The sequence below is a fragment of the Coregonus clupeaformis genome, chromosome 26, assembly GCF_020615455.1.
Source record: "Coregonus clupeaformis isolate EN_2021a chromosome 26, ASM2061545v1, whole genome shotgun sequence".
Lineage (NCBI taxonomy): Eukaryota > Metazoa > Chordata > Actinopteri > Salmoniformes > Salmonidae > Coregonus > Coregonus clupeaformis.
The window spans coordinates 15115903-15133589 of record NC_059217.1 but is presented as its reverse complement, the minus strand read 5'-3'; the positions used below and the strand labels follow the sequence as shown (position 1 = coordinate 15133589).

Genomic DNA, 17687 nt, shown 5'->3' with positions numbered 1-17687 from the left:
ATTTTACCAAGAAGGAGAGTGATGGAGTGCTGCATCAGATGACCTGGCCCCCACATGGTTTGGGATGAGTTGGACCGCAGAGTGAAGTGAAGGAAAAGCCGCCAACAAGTGTTCAGCATATGTGGGAACTCCTTCAAGACTGTTGGAAAAGCATTCCAGGTGAAGCTGGTTGAGAGAATGCCAAGAGTGTGCAAAGCTGTCATCAAGGGTGGCTATTTGAAGAATCTCAAATATATTTGTTTAACACTTTTTTGGTTACTACATGATTCCATATGTGTTATTTCATAGTTTTAATGGCCTCACTATTATTCTACAACATAAAAAAATTGTAAAAATAAAGAAAATCCCTTGAATGAGTAGGGGTGTCCAAACTTTTCACTGGTACTGTATGTATCTATATATATACACAAATTAAATTGTATTCCTCGTGTGTTGCTATTATTATTGATTTGTTTTACTCTTCATCGTTGTATTCGGCACATGTGACAAATACTATTTTATTTTATTTTAGAATGCTAGCAGATACCCATAGATTTCCAGTCAATGCGCTAACCAGTGGCGGCTCTGAAAAAAATTCTCAGGGGGGCAATTTTTCTGATGATTTAGGTGACCTACACACATTTTTAAAAAGATATGTCCAGCAACAACATGAAGACAGGGGGCAGCATATAAGTCAATACCAGAAGCATTTATTGACTGATCTCAAAAGTGTTGGGCTTACAAAATCAAAATAAGTTATCACAGTAAAAATAATCAAGGGTGTTCTTTCACATTCCTCAACACTGCATAAACAATATGCATTTCCATAAACAAATGAAATATCAGCTGAAAATACAGCATCTTGGTATTTGTTCAGATTGCAGGATCAACAAGAGCTTTTACCACATTTTTGGCCTCATGGTTGAATTGGAAATATGTGCACCTGAGCATAATTCACAACAAGCAAGCAGGAGCTTTTGATAGAGGCTACTGAAAACATTGATGCAAGTTATTGGTAATAAGACATTTTTATAGACTTCCATATTCTGCCCTCTTGTATAGATTTGTGAAAATGAACAGTGATAGACATTTTGCTTGAAAACAGAATTTGAAAGTAATTTCTAGAAAAGGTAAACACAGCTATCTGTATGGCTTTGTAAAAATGAACAACCATATTCTGGCCAATTGTATATATTTGTATATATATACAACCATATTCCTGGCCAATTGTATAGATTTGTAAAAATGAACATGAACAGATATTTTTTTTGTTTTACTTTTTTAAAAATGAAAAATAACTATTTTAAACAACATCAACTGTGAACTGATTTGGGCGTGTGTGTGTTAAAGAGACAGGGAGGGAGGGACAAAGAGAGAGGAGAGGCTACATTACTTCGTACTGAAACTGTTCTCTTCTCTGTTTCAATACAGCAAAGCGTTCAATGACTTTCTCATTGAAATCAGGCATGCTGAGGACTAGTTCCCTCTCCATGGAAAGCATGGCCAGTGCATTCAGACGTTCCTGGCCCATTGAATTTCGCAGGAATGTCTTAACTCGTGTCAAAGTTGAGAAACATCTCTCAGCTTCAGCTGTTGTCATGGGAGTAGTTATGAGGATGTTCAACAGAGTCACAGTCTCAGAGAACGTCTCCTGGAGGTTGTAGCTCATGAGAACCTGGTACAGTGCCAGTGCACCACAGCCTCCCTTGAATTCAGGATTCTCATAGATCAGAGATAGTTCTGTCTTGAGCTTTGCCTTGCTCAGCATGGGGTATGCATTCACAGTGGCATTCAGAGCCTCATCAGGAAATGAATGGCAGTACCTTTCAAACATGTCTGCTTGCAGTAAGGTAGCACTCACAAGGTGGCCAGAGAAAGAGAACCTTTCTTTGGTGTGATCCAGGATGGTGTTGCAGACCTCTTCAGACAGCCTCTGCTTCTCCTCTTCTCTCAAAGCTGTTCTGGGTCTTTTGGCTCCTGTTGCTTCTTGCAGCTGCTGTTGAGAGGAGTCCCTGAAGGCAAACAGACCAATGTGTTTGTTGGCTTTGTACAGTATTGTTGTCTATGTGATGCACAGGTATATGCAATGTATCCATGATGTATAGTACAAATACTTCAGTTCCACTTAAAATGGGCAGGGATGCATAAAGTCTTTAGTGTTTAAGTTAGCCTTTGTGTCTCACATAGCCTGGATGTTCAGCACAGTATACAGTGGTGCTCATAAGCTTATGATCCCATGCTAAAGTTGACTAAAAAGAGGAATAAAAAAGAAAAGAAAATTGGTGTCCATAAAGGTTGGATTTTCCAACTTTTTTAATTAAGTCATTAAGATAAATTTCCAAAAGATTATTTTTTATTCCTCTTTTTAGTCAACTTTAGAATGTGTTCATACACTTATGAGCACCACTGCCAGTACACATAGTATATAAAATAAAATAGTATTACACCACTGGCCATATATAATGAGAATAATGTAATTTCAAACACAAATGCAGTCTCCTTTCATGCATACATTTTCAAATAAAGCTCTGCTTTGAGAAAGATCGAATGATATTGTTTAATCTTACCTTATGGCCTGCACACTGCTTGTGAAGCTGTCGAGGGCACTTTTGATAAAGACAGCATCGATGTCCTTCTTCTGTAGCTTCTGGTACAGAATGTCGACGATGGGGCATGATTTTGTGAAAAAAGCCGCAGGAAAAAATAAAATCTTCATCATGCAGCATCCTCACGTAGCCAGATGCCTCTCTACTGTGCCCTGGTCAAATGAACCCAATGAACCCGTCCGGATGGCTTCAAAACATTCTATGAGGTCGTCTCGATTCTCGTAGACAGTGTTCACGACTCTGCTGTTGAAGTTCCACCGTGTGGATGAAGGTCTGGGCAGTCTTCGTGCAACAGTCTGGTCAAGAATGCTGGTGCGTTTGGGTGACCGGGAAAAAAAGTTGTATGATCAAATTCAGCTGATGCGCATAGCAATGCACGTAATGGGCATTCTTGAAATGCTCACGCACCTTTTTCTGCACACCAGCCTTCTCTCCCCTCATCACACTGGCTCCATCGTAAGCTTTGCGCAATGAGTTTGACTTTCCGTCATCGCAAAAAGACCGTTCAGTCTCTCCAAAAGTACACTGGCGATTGAGACAGGTTGATTCCGAGATGGGAAGGAACTCAAAAAGCGCTCCCTGCACTTTGTGCTTGCTATCTATGTACCTCAGCACAAGCACCAACTGTGTCTGTGTAGAAACGTCCGTGGTCTCGTCAGCTTGGATAGCTACGAAGTTCGCAGACTTCACCTCCTCCACAATATGTTCCCTCGTGACCGCTAGCATACACTCCAGTAGCTCGTTTTGAATGGTCTTTGATGTGCCCTTGAAAACTTTAGCATTTTTAAGATGGTCATCAAACACCTCATCTAATTGTGCCACAAAGTTGACAAGTCCAAGAAAAATACCAGGGTTGGTGGAGCCCTCAGTTTCATCTTTGCCTCGCAAAGCTAACTCAAACACGCCGCAAAACTTCACACACTGGATTAGCCGGCTGAGGATATAGGCGGTTCTTGCTAACCTCATCGCTTGTGGCGGCGGACAGCTAGCCTGTATCCCTCATCCAGTTGAGTGGCAATATTCACTCTCCCCAAAGCAGAAATTCTCAAACAGCTATCCATGTGGGTCTTTGACAGCTCATGTTTCTTAATCTTTTCTGAAAGATGGTGCATGTCGGTTACACCAGTCGCTGTCCAAGCGGTGCTGTCTGAAGTGCCGCCTTCAGGGTGAATGAGTAAGCAGGGGTAGCAGAAAACTGCATTAGCTACATCGCAGCCTGCTAGCCAGGTTTTTCGTTCATACCAATTTTTCGAAAATCCTCGGGTGTAGGACTTCCCCCTTTAGTAGAAACCTGTTGAATTATTAAATTTGGTCTGGGAGGTCCTAATTGTTTCGTTGCCAATTTATCTTCATTTGTTCACGACAAAAAGGAACTTATTTCAAAGACACAATCGAGTTGCACTGAAGCCTAGCCATGTTGATAGTAGTAGTGAATTGATTGAGGCTGCTACCCTCTCTTTTCTTAGTTACGTTCATGTGACGAAGCGCGTAAGTGCAAGCCCAGAGACACCCATTGAGATTGTATTGAAGGCTCTGAAATTTGAAAAAATAGATTTTACATGGGAGTCTATGACAGAAGTTCTGGGCGATTTTCAATCTGACTGAAATCGCCCCAAAAGGGGGTGGAGCCATTTGAAGCACGACTTTAGCCTGATTGGACATTTAGTGGCAGTGTGCACTGTGGCAGATCAGACGTATAGATTACAACACTGATAACTACTGTTGCCGTGATATAATTGATTAGAAAAAAAAATCCCTTCCTTTTCCCGTTTGGCAGTGCGTCGCCCATATCGCCCTATTGAACAGGCCGTCCCTGGCGCTAACGCTACTTAGCATTGGCTCAGGAAACTGCCTCTAACTTCCTTCATACTGGACACAGAGACATCAAAATGGTATACACGAGTTTATCTGACTCAAAATCCCAAAGCATCCCTTTAACAGAAAAAATTGGACTCTTCCTGAATCACTACATCTTATTAGGTCATTACTAAGTCCAACGAGGCCAATAATTAGAGTGTGTGTCTGTGCTGTAGTCTGCCATGGCACATCACGCTGCTGCACTTGAAGTGACTTATGTTGGACCAGCCAGCTAGCGACAAACCCCCCCCACGGTGCTTTCCTCTTCCAAGGGATGCATGTGGCGCCCTGACACTCGGCTCGCCAGTGAACATCTAAAATTAAAAAGCTAAGAAAACAGGCTTGAATGAGCCTTGGGGTTGTGATGTGTGAAAACACACAGAGCAGGGCGTGACCTTTGCAGCCATTTTGTAACCGTGTCTGTTGGTGTGGTGGAGGGAGAGAGGAGGCGACAGATATCACAATGCCACATTTCACCGGTGCCTGGCCCCGACTACGACCCGGGGACGGCCTCACAGGCAGGCAGACTCAGGGAAGGAGGAGGAGAGGAGATGAGAGGAGGGTGAGAGCACAGTGTCATGATGGATGGAGGCAAGGAGCATCTTTAGATGTGTTCACTTCAGATCCGTTTCACCATTAAACAAAGCTCGCATGAACAGAAAAACAGACCTGTGGCAACGACAGAAGAGGTTCTAGGTCTGGGCGATATGGCCAAAATATCATATCACAATATCTTTCATATTTTTGATGGTATTTGACGGCATTTTGTGTTTTTGAATAACAAAACTTCTAAATGTGCTTTATGAGTTGTGCATGACCATAGGCTGGCAACACATAAATGCCAAGTCATTTCAAATGGGGCTTTCTCCATTCTGATTGACTGAACAGTATAAAAGTAACTTCAACAAAAAGTTGATCTCATTTGAGATCATTTACACACTGCTACGTAGGGCTGAACGATATGGGCAAAAAAAAATAGAGCCCTTATTTTTAAGCAAATCAAAACACTTGGGTGAACTTTTGGAATCATGGAAATATAAATTATTCTAATTATATAGTTAGAATGTAATAGTGTGCACTTTGAATACAGTGTTGCTTGACATGACAACGATTGAAAAAGACAGGGAGGCGTTCATAGAATTAGGAATTAGAATACTAATAGAATCTCTATGGATGATTTATTGTGACAGGCTATCCCAGGGGAGTGGGACCCTATAATGTTTGGCTACATTAAATATTTTCTCTTACATCATGTAGCTAACATATTCATGCTTACCTATTCTTCTGATTTAGAAAATGCTGTTGCACAAACATGCTGATTTAGGCCTACAATAGCACTGTATTTAGCTAGCTACGATTTACGTTAGTGTCTTACACTATTTCTTTTTGCCACAACTTGCTAAGAAAAGACAAACTAGCTGTTTGCAGACAGTAAGATACACAAACTAATAGTGTCATTATAGAATGCTTGTGGATTTATATTAAGAAGCAAAGTGGAAAGCAGCATCGTTGTCATCAACATACAGTGCCTTGCAAAAGTATTCATCCCACTTGGCGTTTCTCCTATTTTGTTGCATTACAACCTGTAATTTAAATAAATTTTTATTTGGATTTCATGTAATGGACATACACAAAATAGTCCAAATTGGTGAAGTGAAATTAAAAAAATAACTTGTTTAAATATATATATATATTTTTTTATAATGGAAAAGTGGTGCGTGCATATGTATTCACCCCCTTTGCTATGAAGCCCCTAAATAAGATCTGGTGCAACCAATTACCTTCAGAAGTCACATAGTTAGCTAAATAAAGTCCATCTGTGTGCAATCTAAGTGTCACATGATCTGTCACATGATCTCAGTATATATACACCTGTTCTGAAAGGCCCCAGAGTCTGCAACACCACTAAGCAAGGGGCACCACCAAGCAAGCGGCACCATGAAGACCAAGGAGCTCTCCAAACAGGTCAGGGACAAAGTTGTGGAGATGTACAGATCAGGGTTGGGTTATAAAAAAAATATCAGAAACTTTGAACATCCCACGGAGCACCATTAAACCCATTATTAAACATTTTTAAGAATATGACACCACAACAAACCTGCCAAGAGAGAGCCGCCCACCAAAACCCACGGACCAGGCAAGGAGGGCATTAATCAGAGGCAACAAAGAGACCAAAGATAACCCTGAAGGAGCTGCAAAGCTCCACAGCGGAGGTTGGAGTATCTGTCCATAGGACCACTTTAAGTCGTACACTCCACAGAGCTGGGCTTTTTGGCCATCAAGGAAAATGTCTGGCGCAAGCCCAACACCTCTCATCACCCCGAGAACACCATCCCCACAGTGAAGCATGGTGGTGGCAGCATCATGCTGTGGGGATGGTTTTCATCGGCAGGGACTGGGAAACTTGTCAAAATTGAAGGAATGATGGATGGTGCTAAATACAGGGAAATTATTGAGGGAAACCTGTTTCAGTCTTCCAGAGATTTGAGACTGGGATGGCGGTTCACCTTCCAGCAGGACAATGACCCTAAGCATACTGCTAAAGCAACACTCGAGTGGTTTAAGGGTAAACATTTAAATGTCTTGGAATGTCCAGACCTCAATCCAATTGAGAATCTGTATTATGACTTAAAGATTGCTGTACACCAGCGGAACCCATCCAACTTGAAGGAGCTGGAGCAGTTTTGCCTTGAAGAATGGGCAACAATCCCAGTGGCTAGATTTGCCAAGCTTATAGAGACATACCATAAGAGACCTGCAGCTGTAATGCTGAAAAAGGTGGCTCTACAAAGTATTGACTTTGGGGGGGTGAATAGTTATGCACGCTCAAGTTTTCCGTTTTTTTGTCTTATTTCTTGTTTTGTTTTTTCACAGTAAAAAATATTTTGCATCTTCAAAGTGGTAGGCATGTTGAGTAAATCAAATGATACAAATCCCCCAAAAATCCATTTTAATTCCAGGTTGGAAAGCAACAAAATAGGAAAAATGCCAAGGGGGGTGAATACTTTCGCAAGCCACTGTATTGTTGCATCTGCTACATTGACTATGCAGACTGAAGATTGAATGGTCGCAAATTATCTCGTGGTCGAGCAACAACAGCTGCGCTCCTTAAGCTTGTGTCCGTTAGGCCTAAGGATTTATGTATTTTTTATCAGCACAATTGATATTGAGCAATAAAAGCCCCACTTGTGGTCTTCTTAAATTAAAAATTGAACTCGTTTTTGAGAGTAAGGAGCACAATACCATGGAGGAGTTTAGAAGGTAGAAACTCCATCAAACTTGTATTCCATAGGCTGGGATCCGCACTGTCGCAAGAGCATATTTTTCACTGGCTGCCCACTGGTCGCAAAACAATGATTGATAGGCAGCTTAAACTTCTTCAATTCAACCATTATTGAGTTAAAATACACATCTACATTTGTGAACAGCCATCCACAACAACCACAATTCACATCAATGAGCTATGTAGATATCAATAAGTGATATCCGTATCGCCCGTAGGTTACACCACTGCTGTCATCCTTATTTCCAAGCGTTTATACAAGTTGGATCATCTTTGGATGTCAACAGCAGTCAGACCATTGGAAGATATAGCTTGGACTGCAGCCTACAAAAGCCTATTCCTGCTTTTTCCCCCGATCCATCAAACACATTTGGTGTGTCATGATAGTGGTCTCTGTCTTTTTGTCAGACACGCTCATGCGGAACAAACTTAAAACGTGCACTTTTTTCCAATGCTGATTTGAATGTCATTGAGAGAACAGAAAGGTGACCGTTTTTCCCCCCAATTTTTTTTGCTGAATTTAAAAGCGATCATTGAGTGTTTGAAAAGTATCTGTAATCTGATTACAATATTTTTGCTGGTTACATAACGGATTACAGTTAGTTCTTTTGTAATTCGTTACTCCCTGATAGATCGTAAATTACTGTTATTTATTACCGTTTTATAGCACTGTATCCTCTTAGTATGAATAGATTGTTTTTATAATGCCTTGAGAAAGTATTCACACCCCTTTACTTTTTCCACATTTTGTTGTGTTAAAGCCTGAATTTAAAATGGATTATATTTAGATGTTGTGTCACTGATCTACACACAATACCCTCATAATGTCAAAGTGGAATATTGTTTTTAGAAATGTTTGCAAATTAATTAAAAATGAAAAGCTGAAATGTCTTGAGTCAAAAAGTATTCAACCCTTTTGTTATTGCAAGCCTAAATAAGTTCAGGAGTAAAAATGTGCTTAGCAATTCACATAATAAGTTGCATGGACTCACTGTGTGCAATAATAGTGTTTAACATGATTTTTAAATACCATTTTATACAGATGTTATACTGATTGAACCCTGTCCAAGGTCAAAAGCAGAGAGCAAAGAGAGAGAAACAGTGGTCACTACAGTGTTTTTCACACAGAGAAAAGCAGAAGGAAAAAGAAGAGCAGAAGGAGTGGAGGAGCAGAGGTGTTAGGTTAGGAGGAGAGAAATGGAATGAGAGAAAGAGAGAGAGAGCTAGATCTAGAAATAGAGCGAGGGCATAGCTTTCACTCGCTGCATGGTAGCTTGACAAATGTTAGCATGAGCCCGTAAAGCGCTGTGACAGCCTCCTGCTGAGAGCACAGTCTCACTAATGTGTTCTGGCATGCCGGCCCCCTAATAACACATTTACATATGCAATGACCTATATTTGCATGTCAGATCACACACTGTCCAGCGTGATTAACAACGGGCACCTCCCCACGTGGCGTCGCCTTGGGTAGCGGGCAAGGGGCTTGGGAGGGCTAGGCGAGGGCAGGCGAGGGGTGAACCAGGGCTGGGGAGGGCTAGGAGAGGGGGAGCGCAGAGGGCCGGAGGGGGCAGTTTTTTTGTGAGCCGAGGGGCCGGGCTGCCAGGCAGGATTATGTCAGGCAGGGGGCCCAGCATTAGACACTTCATTAGAGCTAATCTGTTTAGCAGTGGGCAGTGTATGTAAACTTCACAGGCCATTTGCGGCACCTTGTCGGCCCCTGGCCTGGCCTTCAAAGGGCAGCCGGGCCCTCCTGACTGACAGGCCGTCTGATCGCCCGCGCTGGCGTGTCACACACACACAGCCGCTCCCAGATGACACACACACACTGACACACGCATTCGTGGGTGAGGCGCAGCAGCTCCACCCCTGACGACAGAGGGGTCACTGGGCAAACAGCGAGAGGAGAGGAGTGGCACAGAGAGGAGAGGTTTGTACAGATTTCAGCTTGTGGAAGGGGAGGTGTGCGCGTGTGCGCGTTTGCAGGGAGTTAGTAACAGAGACGTGCATCATTTTCTGTCTCAATTTCCAATCAGTTCTTGTGGGAATTTGGGCCATAAATGTGAACGAGGAACACACCCGTAGTTGGTGAGAGTAGAAGTTAGGCCTCTGCTTTGGGGAATCAGACTCGTGGCATCTAGCTCAAGCTCCTCCTTGTTGGAAAGAGTGAGGCATTGTGGGGGAGTGGACAAGCATGTCTGTGAGGGACAGCGTGCTGTAGAGATGGCAGAGGGACGGGGTGGGACAGGGTGGCCACCAGTGACACACAGACCCTGGGCGACTCACTGACAGGGAGATGAGAGGAAGAGTGCTGGGAAGAGAGAAAAAGAGAAAAGGCATGAAGACAGAAGCATAGATGACGTGTGATATGGGCTGATCAGTGGTGACACAGACACATGCAACTGACAGAGACATGAAGAGAAGAGGGAGAGAGAGAGAGAGAGAGAGAGAGAGAGAGAGAGAGAAGGAGGAAGGAGATGAAAATAAATGACGAGAGAGACAGAGGGGGAGAGGAAGAGAAAGAGGGGGAGAGATGTGAGGTGTGATGCGACAGTGTGGCAGTGCCAGCAGCTGCCAGAGAAAGGCCAGCGGGAGCCGGTAGAGGTGCCATCTCCCACAGAGCACCAACCCACCCTCTACCCCCCTCTCCCCATCACCAGCCTCTGTCTGTACTCCTCACCTCACTCTTCTTTCACCTACATCTATCCTCTCGTCAGCCCCAGCCAACTCAGCACCGCCATACAATATTCATCACTCCATCCTTCCTTCCCTACCCCGCTGGTGTTTCTCTCTGCTCCTCTTCAATCTGTTCCTGTACCACGGTGCGTTCGCTCACTTAAAACCCTCCGCCTTGTCTCACACACGCACACACACACATAGAGATCTGACTCTGTCAAAACCTGCTGCGACGTTCAAATTCCATTTTGAGAATCTCTCTCTCCCACTCAAAGAGCAAATGCACTATTAAAAATGCACAAGGTACCAGCTCATCCACTTTACCTAATGCATATGCATCATACCTCCGGGACTTAGAGATATGATATCGCCAGCAAGTCATTCAACGCATGCATATACAATTCACATTTTCAGTTTTTGCCGAGCAGATTAAATTGAGAAAAAGTGTGAAATAGATTGATGACTTGTTGAAAGAGAAGGATCCGTCTGCTGATAGGCATCCAGCTCCATACCGTGTCTAACAGGATGCAGAATAATGTCTAGATCTGCATAGGACTGGTGTTTGACATCCTAACTGTAAAATCTGATCTTGCATAAACTAATAATATGCATGTTATTAGGCCTACTTCTAAATATATTTCCTATATTTTAAGACAATAATGAAAGAGATCATGAACTGAAATTAAGCTAAATACTGGTGTGAAAAACAGAGGAAATTATTACCACAACTCTGTTATATTGGAATATGATATTGCGAGTGTGGGGGACACTAGTTCTCGCTCTTTCCTTTTCTGTGCACAACCCAATTATCCTTCAATTAAATTAAACATCTTCAAATGAATTAACACCCTGGCGATTTCACAGTTAATATTGCATTGGCTTTGCATACACAAGAAAATTTGGACAATTTGTTTGTGTTAGAAAAAAATGGTTGTTTTCCCATTTCCTCTTCAACATATGGATATGGACGGATCCTCTTTGTTCTAAATCCATTCAATACATGGTGGGGCCAGAAACATCCTTGTGCTATGAAGGAGATCGATAAAGCTGATGTACGATACTGCTATTAAATTCCAACGGTGACCAGATTTGCAACGTAACAACCTGAATGTTATCGAACCAAAAGCTGCTCACTGGGAGGTCAAGCTCCGCAAGCCTGCAGAGTTTCAATCAATACTAACTCTCTCTCCACCATTCATCTAGCCTATCCTATCTGCCTATACTGTATGATTGAGGGGTAAGTAAAATTACAACTTGGATTGTTTATAATACTGTTACAAATACAGTATTTTTGACATTTATTTTGTTCCCAACTTTACTTGGAATCGCCTGTAGCCAAATTTGTACTTTAAGTAATTTACATTAATTGACTTAAAATTCAAGTATAGGCCTACCCTAAATCTGAATGAGTATTTCTGAGTAAACACAAATGTACAGTGGCTTGCGAAAGTACTCACCCCCCTTGGCATTTTTCCTATTTTGTTGCCTTACAACCTGGATTTAAAATGGATTTTGGGGGGTATTTGTATCATTTGATTTACACAACATGCCTACCACTTCGAAGATGCTAAATATTTTTTATTGTGAAACAAACAAGAAATAAGACGAAAAAAACAGAAAACTTGAGTGTGCATAACTATTCACCCCCCCAAAGTCAATACTTTGTAGAGCCATATTTTGCAGCAATTACAGCTGCAAGTCTCTTGAGGTATGTCTCCATAAGCTTGGCACATCTAGCCACTGGGATCTTTGCCCATTCTTCAAGGCAAAACTGCTCTAGCTCCTTCAAGTTGGATGGGTTCCGCTGGTGTACAGCAATCTTTAAGTCATACCACAGATTCTCAATTGGATTGAGGTCTGGGCTTTGACTAGGCCATTCCAAGACATTTAAATGTTTCCCCTTAAACCACTCAAGTGTTGCTTTAGCAGTATACTTAGGGTCATTGTCCTGCTGGAAGGTGAACCTCCGTCCCAGTCTCAAATCTCTGGAAGACTGAAACAGTTTCCCCTCAAGAATTTCCCTGTATTTAGCGCCATCCATCATTCCTTCAATTCTGACCAGTTTCCCAGTCCCTGCCAATGTAAACCATCCCCACAGCATGATGCTGCCACCACCATGCTTCACTGTGGGGATGGGGTTCTCGGGGTGATGAGAGGTGTTGGGTTTGCGCCAGACATTGCATTTTCCATGATGGCCAAAATGCTCAATTTTAGTCTCATCTGACCAGAGTACCTTCTTCCATATGTTCGGGGAGTCTCCCACATGCCTTTTGGCGAACAACAAACGTGTTTGCTAATTTTTTTCTTTAAGCAATGGCTTTTTTCTGGCCACTCTTCCGTAAAGCCCAGCTCTGTGGAGTGTACGGCTTAAAGTGGACAGATACTCCAATCTCCGCTGTGGAGCTTTGCAGCTCTTTCAGGGTTATCTTTGGTCTCTTTGTTGCCTCTCTGACCTTGCCTAGTCCGTGGGTTTTGGTGGGCGGCCCTCTCTTGGCAGGTTTGTTGTGGTGTCATATTCTTTCAATTTTTTAATAATGGATTTAAAATGGTGCTTCGTGGGATGTTCAATGTTTCGGATATTTTTTATAACCCAACCCTGATCTGTACATCTCCACAACTTTGCCCCTGACCTGTTTGGAGAGCTCCTTGGTCTTCATGGTGCCGCTTGCTTGGTGGTGCCCCTTGCTTAGTGGTGTTGCAGACTCTGGGGCCTTTCAGAACAGGTGTATATACAGTGGGGAGAACAAGTATTTGATACACTGCCGATTTTGCAGGTTTTCCTACTTACAAAGCATGTAGAGGTCTGTTATTTTTATCATAGGTACACTTCAACTGTGATAGACGGAATCTAAAACAAAAATCCAGAAAATAACATTGTATGATTTTTAAGTAATTAATTTGCATTTTATTGCATGACATAAGTATTTGATCACCTACCAACCAGTAAGAATTCCAGCTCTCACAGACCTGTTAGTTTTTCTTTAAGAAGCCCTTCTGTTCTCCACTCATTACCTGTATTAACTGCACCTGTTTGAACTCGTTACCTGTATAAAAGACACCTGTCCACACACTCAAACAAACAGACTCCAACCTCTCCACAATGGCCAAGACCAGAGAGCTGTGTAAGGACATCAGGGAAAAAATGTAGACCTGCACAAGGCTGGGATGGGCTACAGGACAATAGGCAAACAGCTTGGTGAGAAGGCAACAACTGTTGGCGCAATTATTAGAAAATGGAAGAAGTTCAAGATAACGGTCAATCACCCTCGGTCTGGGGCTCCATGCAAGATCTCACCTCGTGGGGCAACAATGATCATGAGGAAGGTGAGGGATCAGCCCAGAACTACATGGCAGGACCTGGTCAATGACCTGAAGAGAGCTGGGACCACAGTCTCAAAGAAAACCATTAGTAACACACTACGCCGTCATGGATTAAAATCCTGCAGCGCACGCAAGATCACCCTGCTCAAGCCAGCGCATGTCCAGGCCCGTCTGAAGTTTGCCAATGACCATCTGGATGATCCAGAGGAGGAATGGGAGAAGGTCATGTGGTCTGATGAGACAAAAATATAGAGCTTTTAGGTCTAAACTCCACTCGCCGTGTTTGGAGGAAGAAGAAGGATGAGTACAACCCCAAGAACACCATCCGAACAGTGAACCATGGAGGTGGAAACATCATTCTTTGGGGATGCTTTTCTGCAAAGGGGACAGGACGACTGCACGGTATTGAGGGGAGGATGGATGGGGCCATGTATCGCGAGATCTTGGCCAACAACCTCCTTCCCTCAGTAAGAGCATTGAAGATGGGTCGTGGCTGGGTCTTCCAGCATGACAACGACCCGAAACACACAGCCAGGGCAACTAAGGAGTGGCTCCGTAAGAAGCATCTCAAGGTCCTGGAGTGGCCTAGCCAGTCTCTAGACCTTAACCCAATAGAACATCTTTGGAGGGAGCTGAAAGTCCATATTGCCCAGCGACAGCCCCGAAACCGGAAGGATCTGGAGAAGGTCTGTATGGAGGAGTGGGCCAAAATCCCTGCTGCAGTGTGTGCAAACCTGGTCAAGACCTACAGGAAACGTATGATCTCTGTAATTGCAAACAAAGGTTTCTGTACCAAATATTAAGTTCTGCTTTTCTGATGTATCAAATACTTATGTCATGCAATAAAATGCAAATGAATTACTTAAAAATCATACAAATGTGATTTTCTGGATTTTTGTTTTAGATTCCGTCTCTCACAATTGAAGTGTACCTATGATAAAAATTACAGACCTCTACATGCTTTGTAAGTAGGAAAACCTGCAAAATCGGCAGTGTATCAAATACTTGTTCTCCCCACTGTATACTGAGATCATGTGACAGATCATGTGACACTTAAATTGCACACAGGTGGGCTTTAATTAACAAATTATGTGACTTCTGAAGGTAATTGATTGCACCAGATCTTATTTAGGGGCTTCATAGCAAAAGGGGGTGAATACATATGCACGCACCACTTTTGCGTTATTTATTCTTTAGAATTTTTTGAAACAAGTTATTTTTTTCATTTCACTTCACCAATTTGGACTATTTTGTGTATGTCCATTACATGAAAACCAAATAAAGGTTGTAATGCAACAAAATACTAAAAATGCCAAGGGGGATGAATACTTTTGCAAGGCACTGTAAGAGGATCGTACTGTGGCTGGAACACAGGTACTGCTGCCTGCTGTGGTTGGGTTAGAGTTAGGGTGAGGGTAAAATTGATGGTAAGGTTGAGGGGATCTTACCTGTGGCTGGAACACGGGTACTGCTGCCTGCTGGCCTTGTGGCTGGGTGTCCATGTCCATGGTGACAGGAGATCAATCCCTCACACCCCTGAGGAAACACAAACACAACCTTCAGTAAACAGTCACAAAAACACTTCACTATTTTCCCTCACAACCAGGTAGAAACATCTGGTTTCCGAGCTGGTCATGGGTGTACCTCAGCCACGCTCAAGGTCCTAAACGATATAATAACCGCGATCGATAAAAGACAGTACTGTGTCCGTCTTCAGTGACCTGGCCAAGGATTTTGACTCTGTCAATCACCGCATTCTTATTGGCAGACTAAATAGCCTTGGTTTCTCAAATGACTGCCTCGCCTGGTTCACCAACTACTTCTCAGATAGAGTTCAATGTGTCAAATCGGAGGGCCTGTTGTCTGGACCTCTGGCAGTCTCTATGGGGGTGCCACAGGGTTCAATTCTCGGGCCGACTCTATTCTCTGTGTATATCAATGATGTCACTCTTGCTGCTGGTGACTCTCAGATCCACCTCTACGCAGACGACAGCTTTTTCCATACATCTGGCCCTTCATTGGACACTGTGTTAACAAACCTCCAAACGAGCTTCAATGCCATACAACACTCCTTCCATGGCCTCCAACTGCTCTTAAGCGCTAGTAAAACTAAATGCATGCTCTTCAATCGAACGCTGCTTGCACCCGCCTGCCCGACTAGAATCACTACTCTCGGCGGCTCTGACATAGAATATGTGGACAACTACAAATACCTAGGTGTCTGGTTAGACTGTAAACTCTCCTTCCAGACTCACATTAAGCATCTCCAATCCAAAGTTACATCTAGAATCGGCTTCCTATTTCGCAACAAAGCCTCCTTCACTCATGCTGCTAAACATGCACTCGTTAAACTGACTATCCTACCGATCCTTGACTTCGGCGATGTCATTTACAAAATAGCTTCCAACACTCTACTCAGCAAATTGGATGTAGTCTATCACAGTGCCATCTGTTTTGTCACCAAAGCCCCATATACTACCCACCATTGTGACTTGAACGCTCTCGTTGGCTGGCCCTCTCTACATATTCGTTGCCAAACCCACTGGCTCCAGGTCATCTATAAATCCCTTCTAGGCAAATCCCTGCCTAATCTTAGCTCATTGGTCACCATAGCAACACCCACCCGTAGTATGCGTTCCATCAGGTATATCTCACTGGTCATCCCCAAAGACAACACCTCCTTTGGTCGCCATTCCTTCCAGTTCTCTGCTGCAAATGACTGGAACGAACTGCAAAAATCTCTGAAGCTGGAGACACTTATCTCCCTCACTATCTTTAAGCATCAGTTGTCAGAACAGCTTACCGATCACTGCACCTGTACACAGCCCATCTGTATTTAGCCCACCCAACTACCTCATCCCCATATTGTTATTTACATTGTTATTTATTTTGCTAATTTGCACCCCAGTATCTCTATTTGCACATCATCTTCTGCACATCTATCGCTCCAGTGTTAATACTAAACATAAGTAGAACCTCCTGTTACCTGAACATTCCCTCTACAGAAGAACTCCGCCACCAGACACTCAACATACAGAGACTAGTAACACCACACTTCTGGAGCATTACAGCGCCTGAGACAATAGTTTGATGCTGAGGACTCTGCTGCCTGGGAACTGTCGGTCTGCCTGTCTGTGACCCAGAGGGTGTCACATTGCAGTAGAACTGGATCTGCCTCGCTGGCTGGGTCTCTATGGACCTGATAGCCTCTGTGTTATGGAGTTGGACCTTCCACACACACACACACACACACCAGGGTTTCCGTTAGGAAAATGTGGCGCCAGACAACGTGACCGGGAAGATTTTAATTTACAGGCCATTTGGGAGATTTACCGGACCCATTTGCATTGGGTGCGTAACCCATTAGGCCGTCCAACTACGGTGCTCAGAATAACAGAAATCACATTTTGATTATGGTAATTCAGGGGAATGACGGCAAATTTAGACAATGTGTCTATGTTCCTAAACCCCTCTGACTCATTGTTGGACTGTGTCAAAGTGCGCACCTCCTTAACTCAGGAAGAGTGAGGTAGAGCGAAAGGCACATCACAGGGTTATATAGCCCCCCACTCACTGCAGCGCTAGATAGAACTTTGTGGAATAACGCAAATCTACGAAAAATATAAATGTTCTGTCACAGCGAAAATACTAAATTCAGGAAGTCCAATCGATTGTGAGATATGGCATATACATTTTATGTGATAAACTGGAGTAGCGGGTTAACAATTTTACCTTATTCCAAATGCCTGTATTCCAAATGCCTGTATTGCAAGAATCAAAACGTAACATATCATACTAAACGGATGTCTTGGGTTTACGTACAGAACAATACAAAATGCTCTGAGACCAGGTTGGGAAATGGGAAGGTGCACAGTCACAGCAGACAACATGAGAACAAGCGGACATAAAAGCTCATATGAGTATTATTCTGTTCGTAAATCCAAGACATCTGTTTAGTATGATATGTT

At 43.1% G+C, this 17687-nt stretch overlaps 1 protein-coding gene across 1 annotated transcript in view; it reads right to left on the bottom strand.

The window, feature by feature from the left end:
• LOC121540415 (serine/threonine-protein kinase Nek7) overlaps window positions 1-17687 on the bottom strand; it is a 132407-nt gene that overhangs the window by 42194 nt on the left and 72526 nt on the right. Inside the window, exon 2 of the mRNA XM_041849270.2 lies at window positions 15168-15255. Within this exon, the coding sequence (XP_041705204.1) occupies window positions 15168-15227 (60 nt within the window). The 5' untranslated portion in view covers window positions 15228-15255. The remainder of the gene's footprint in view (window positions 1-15167; window positions 15256-17687) is intronic.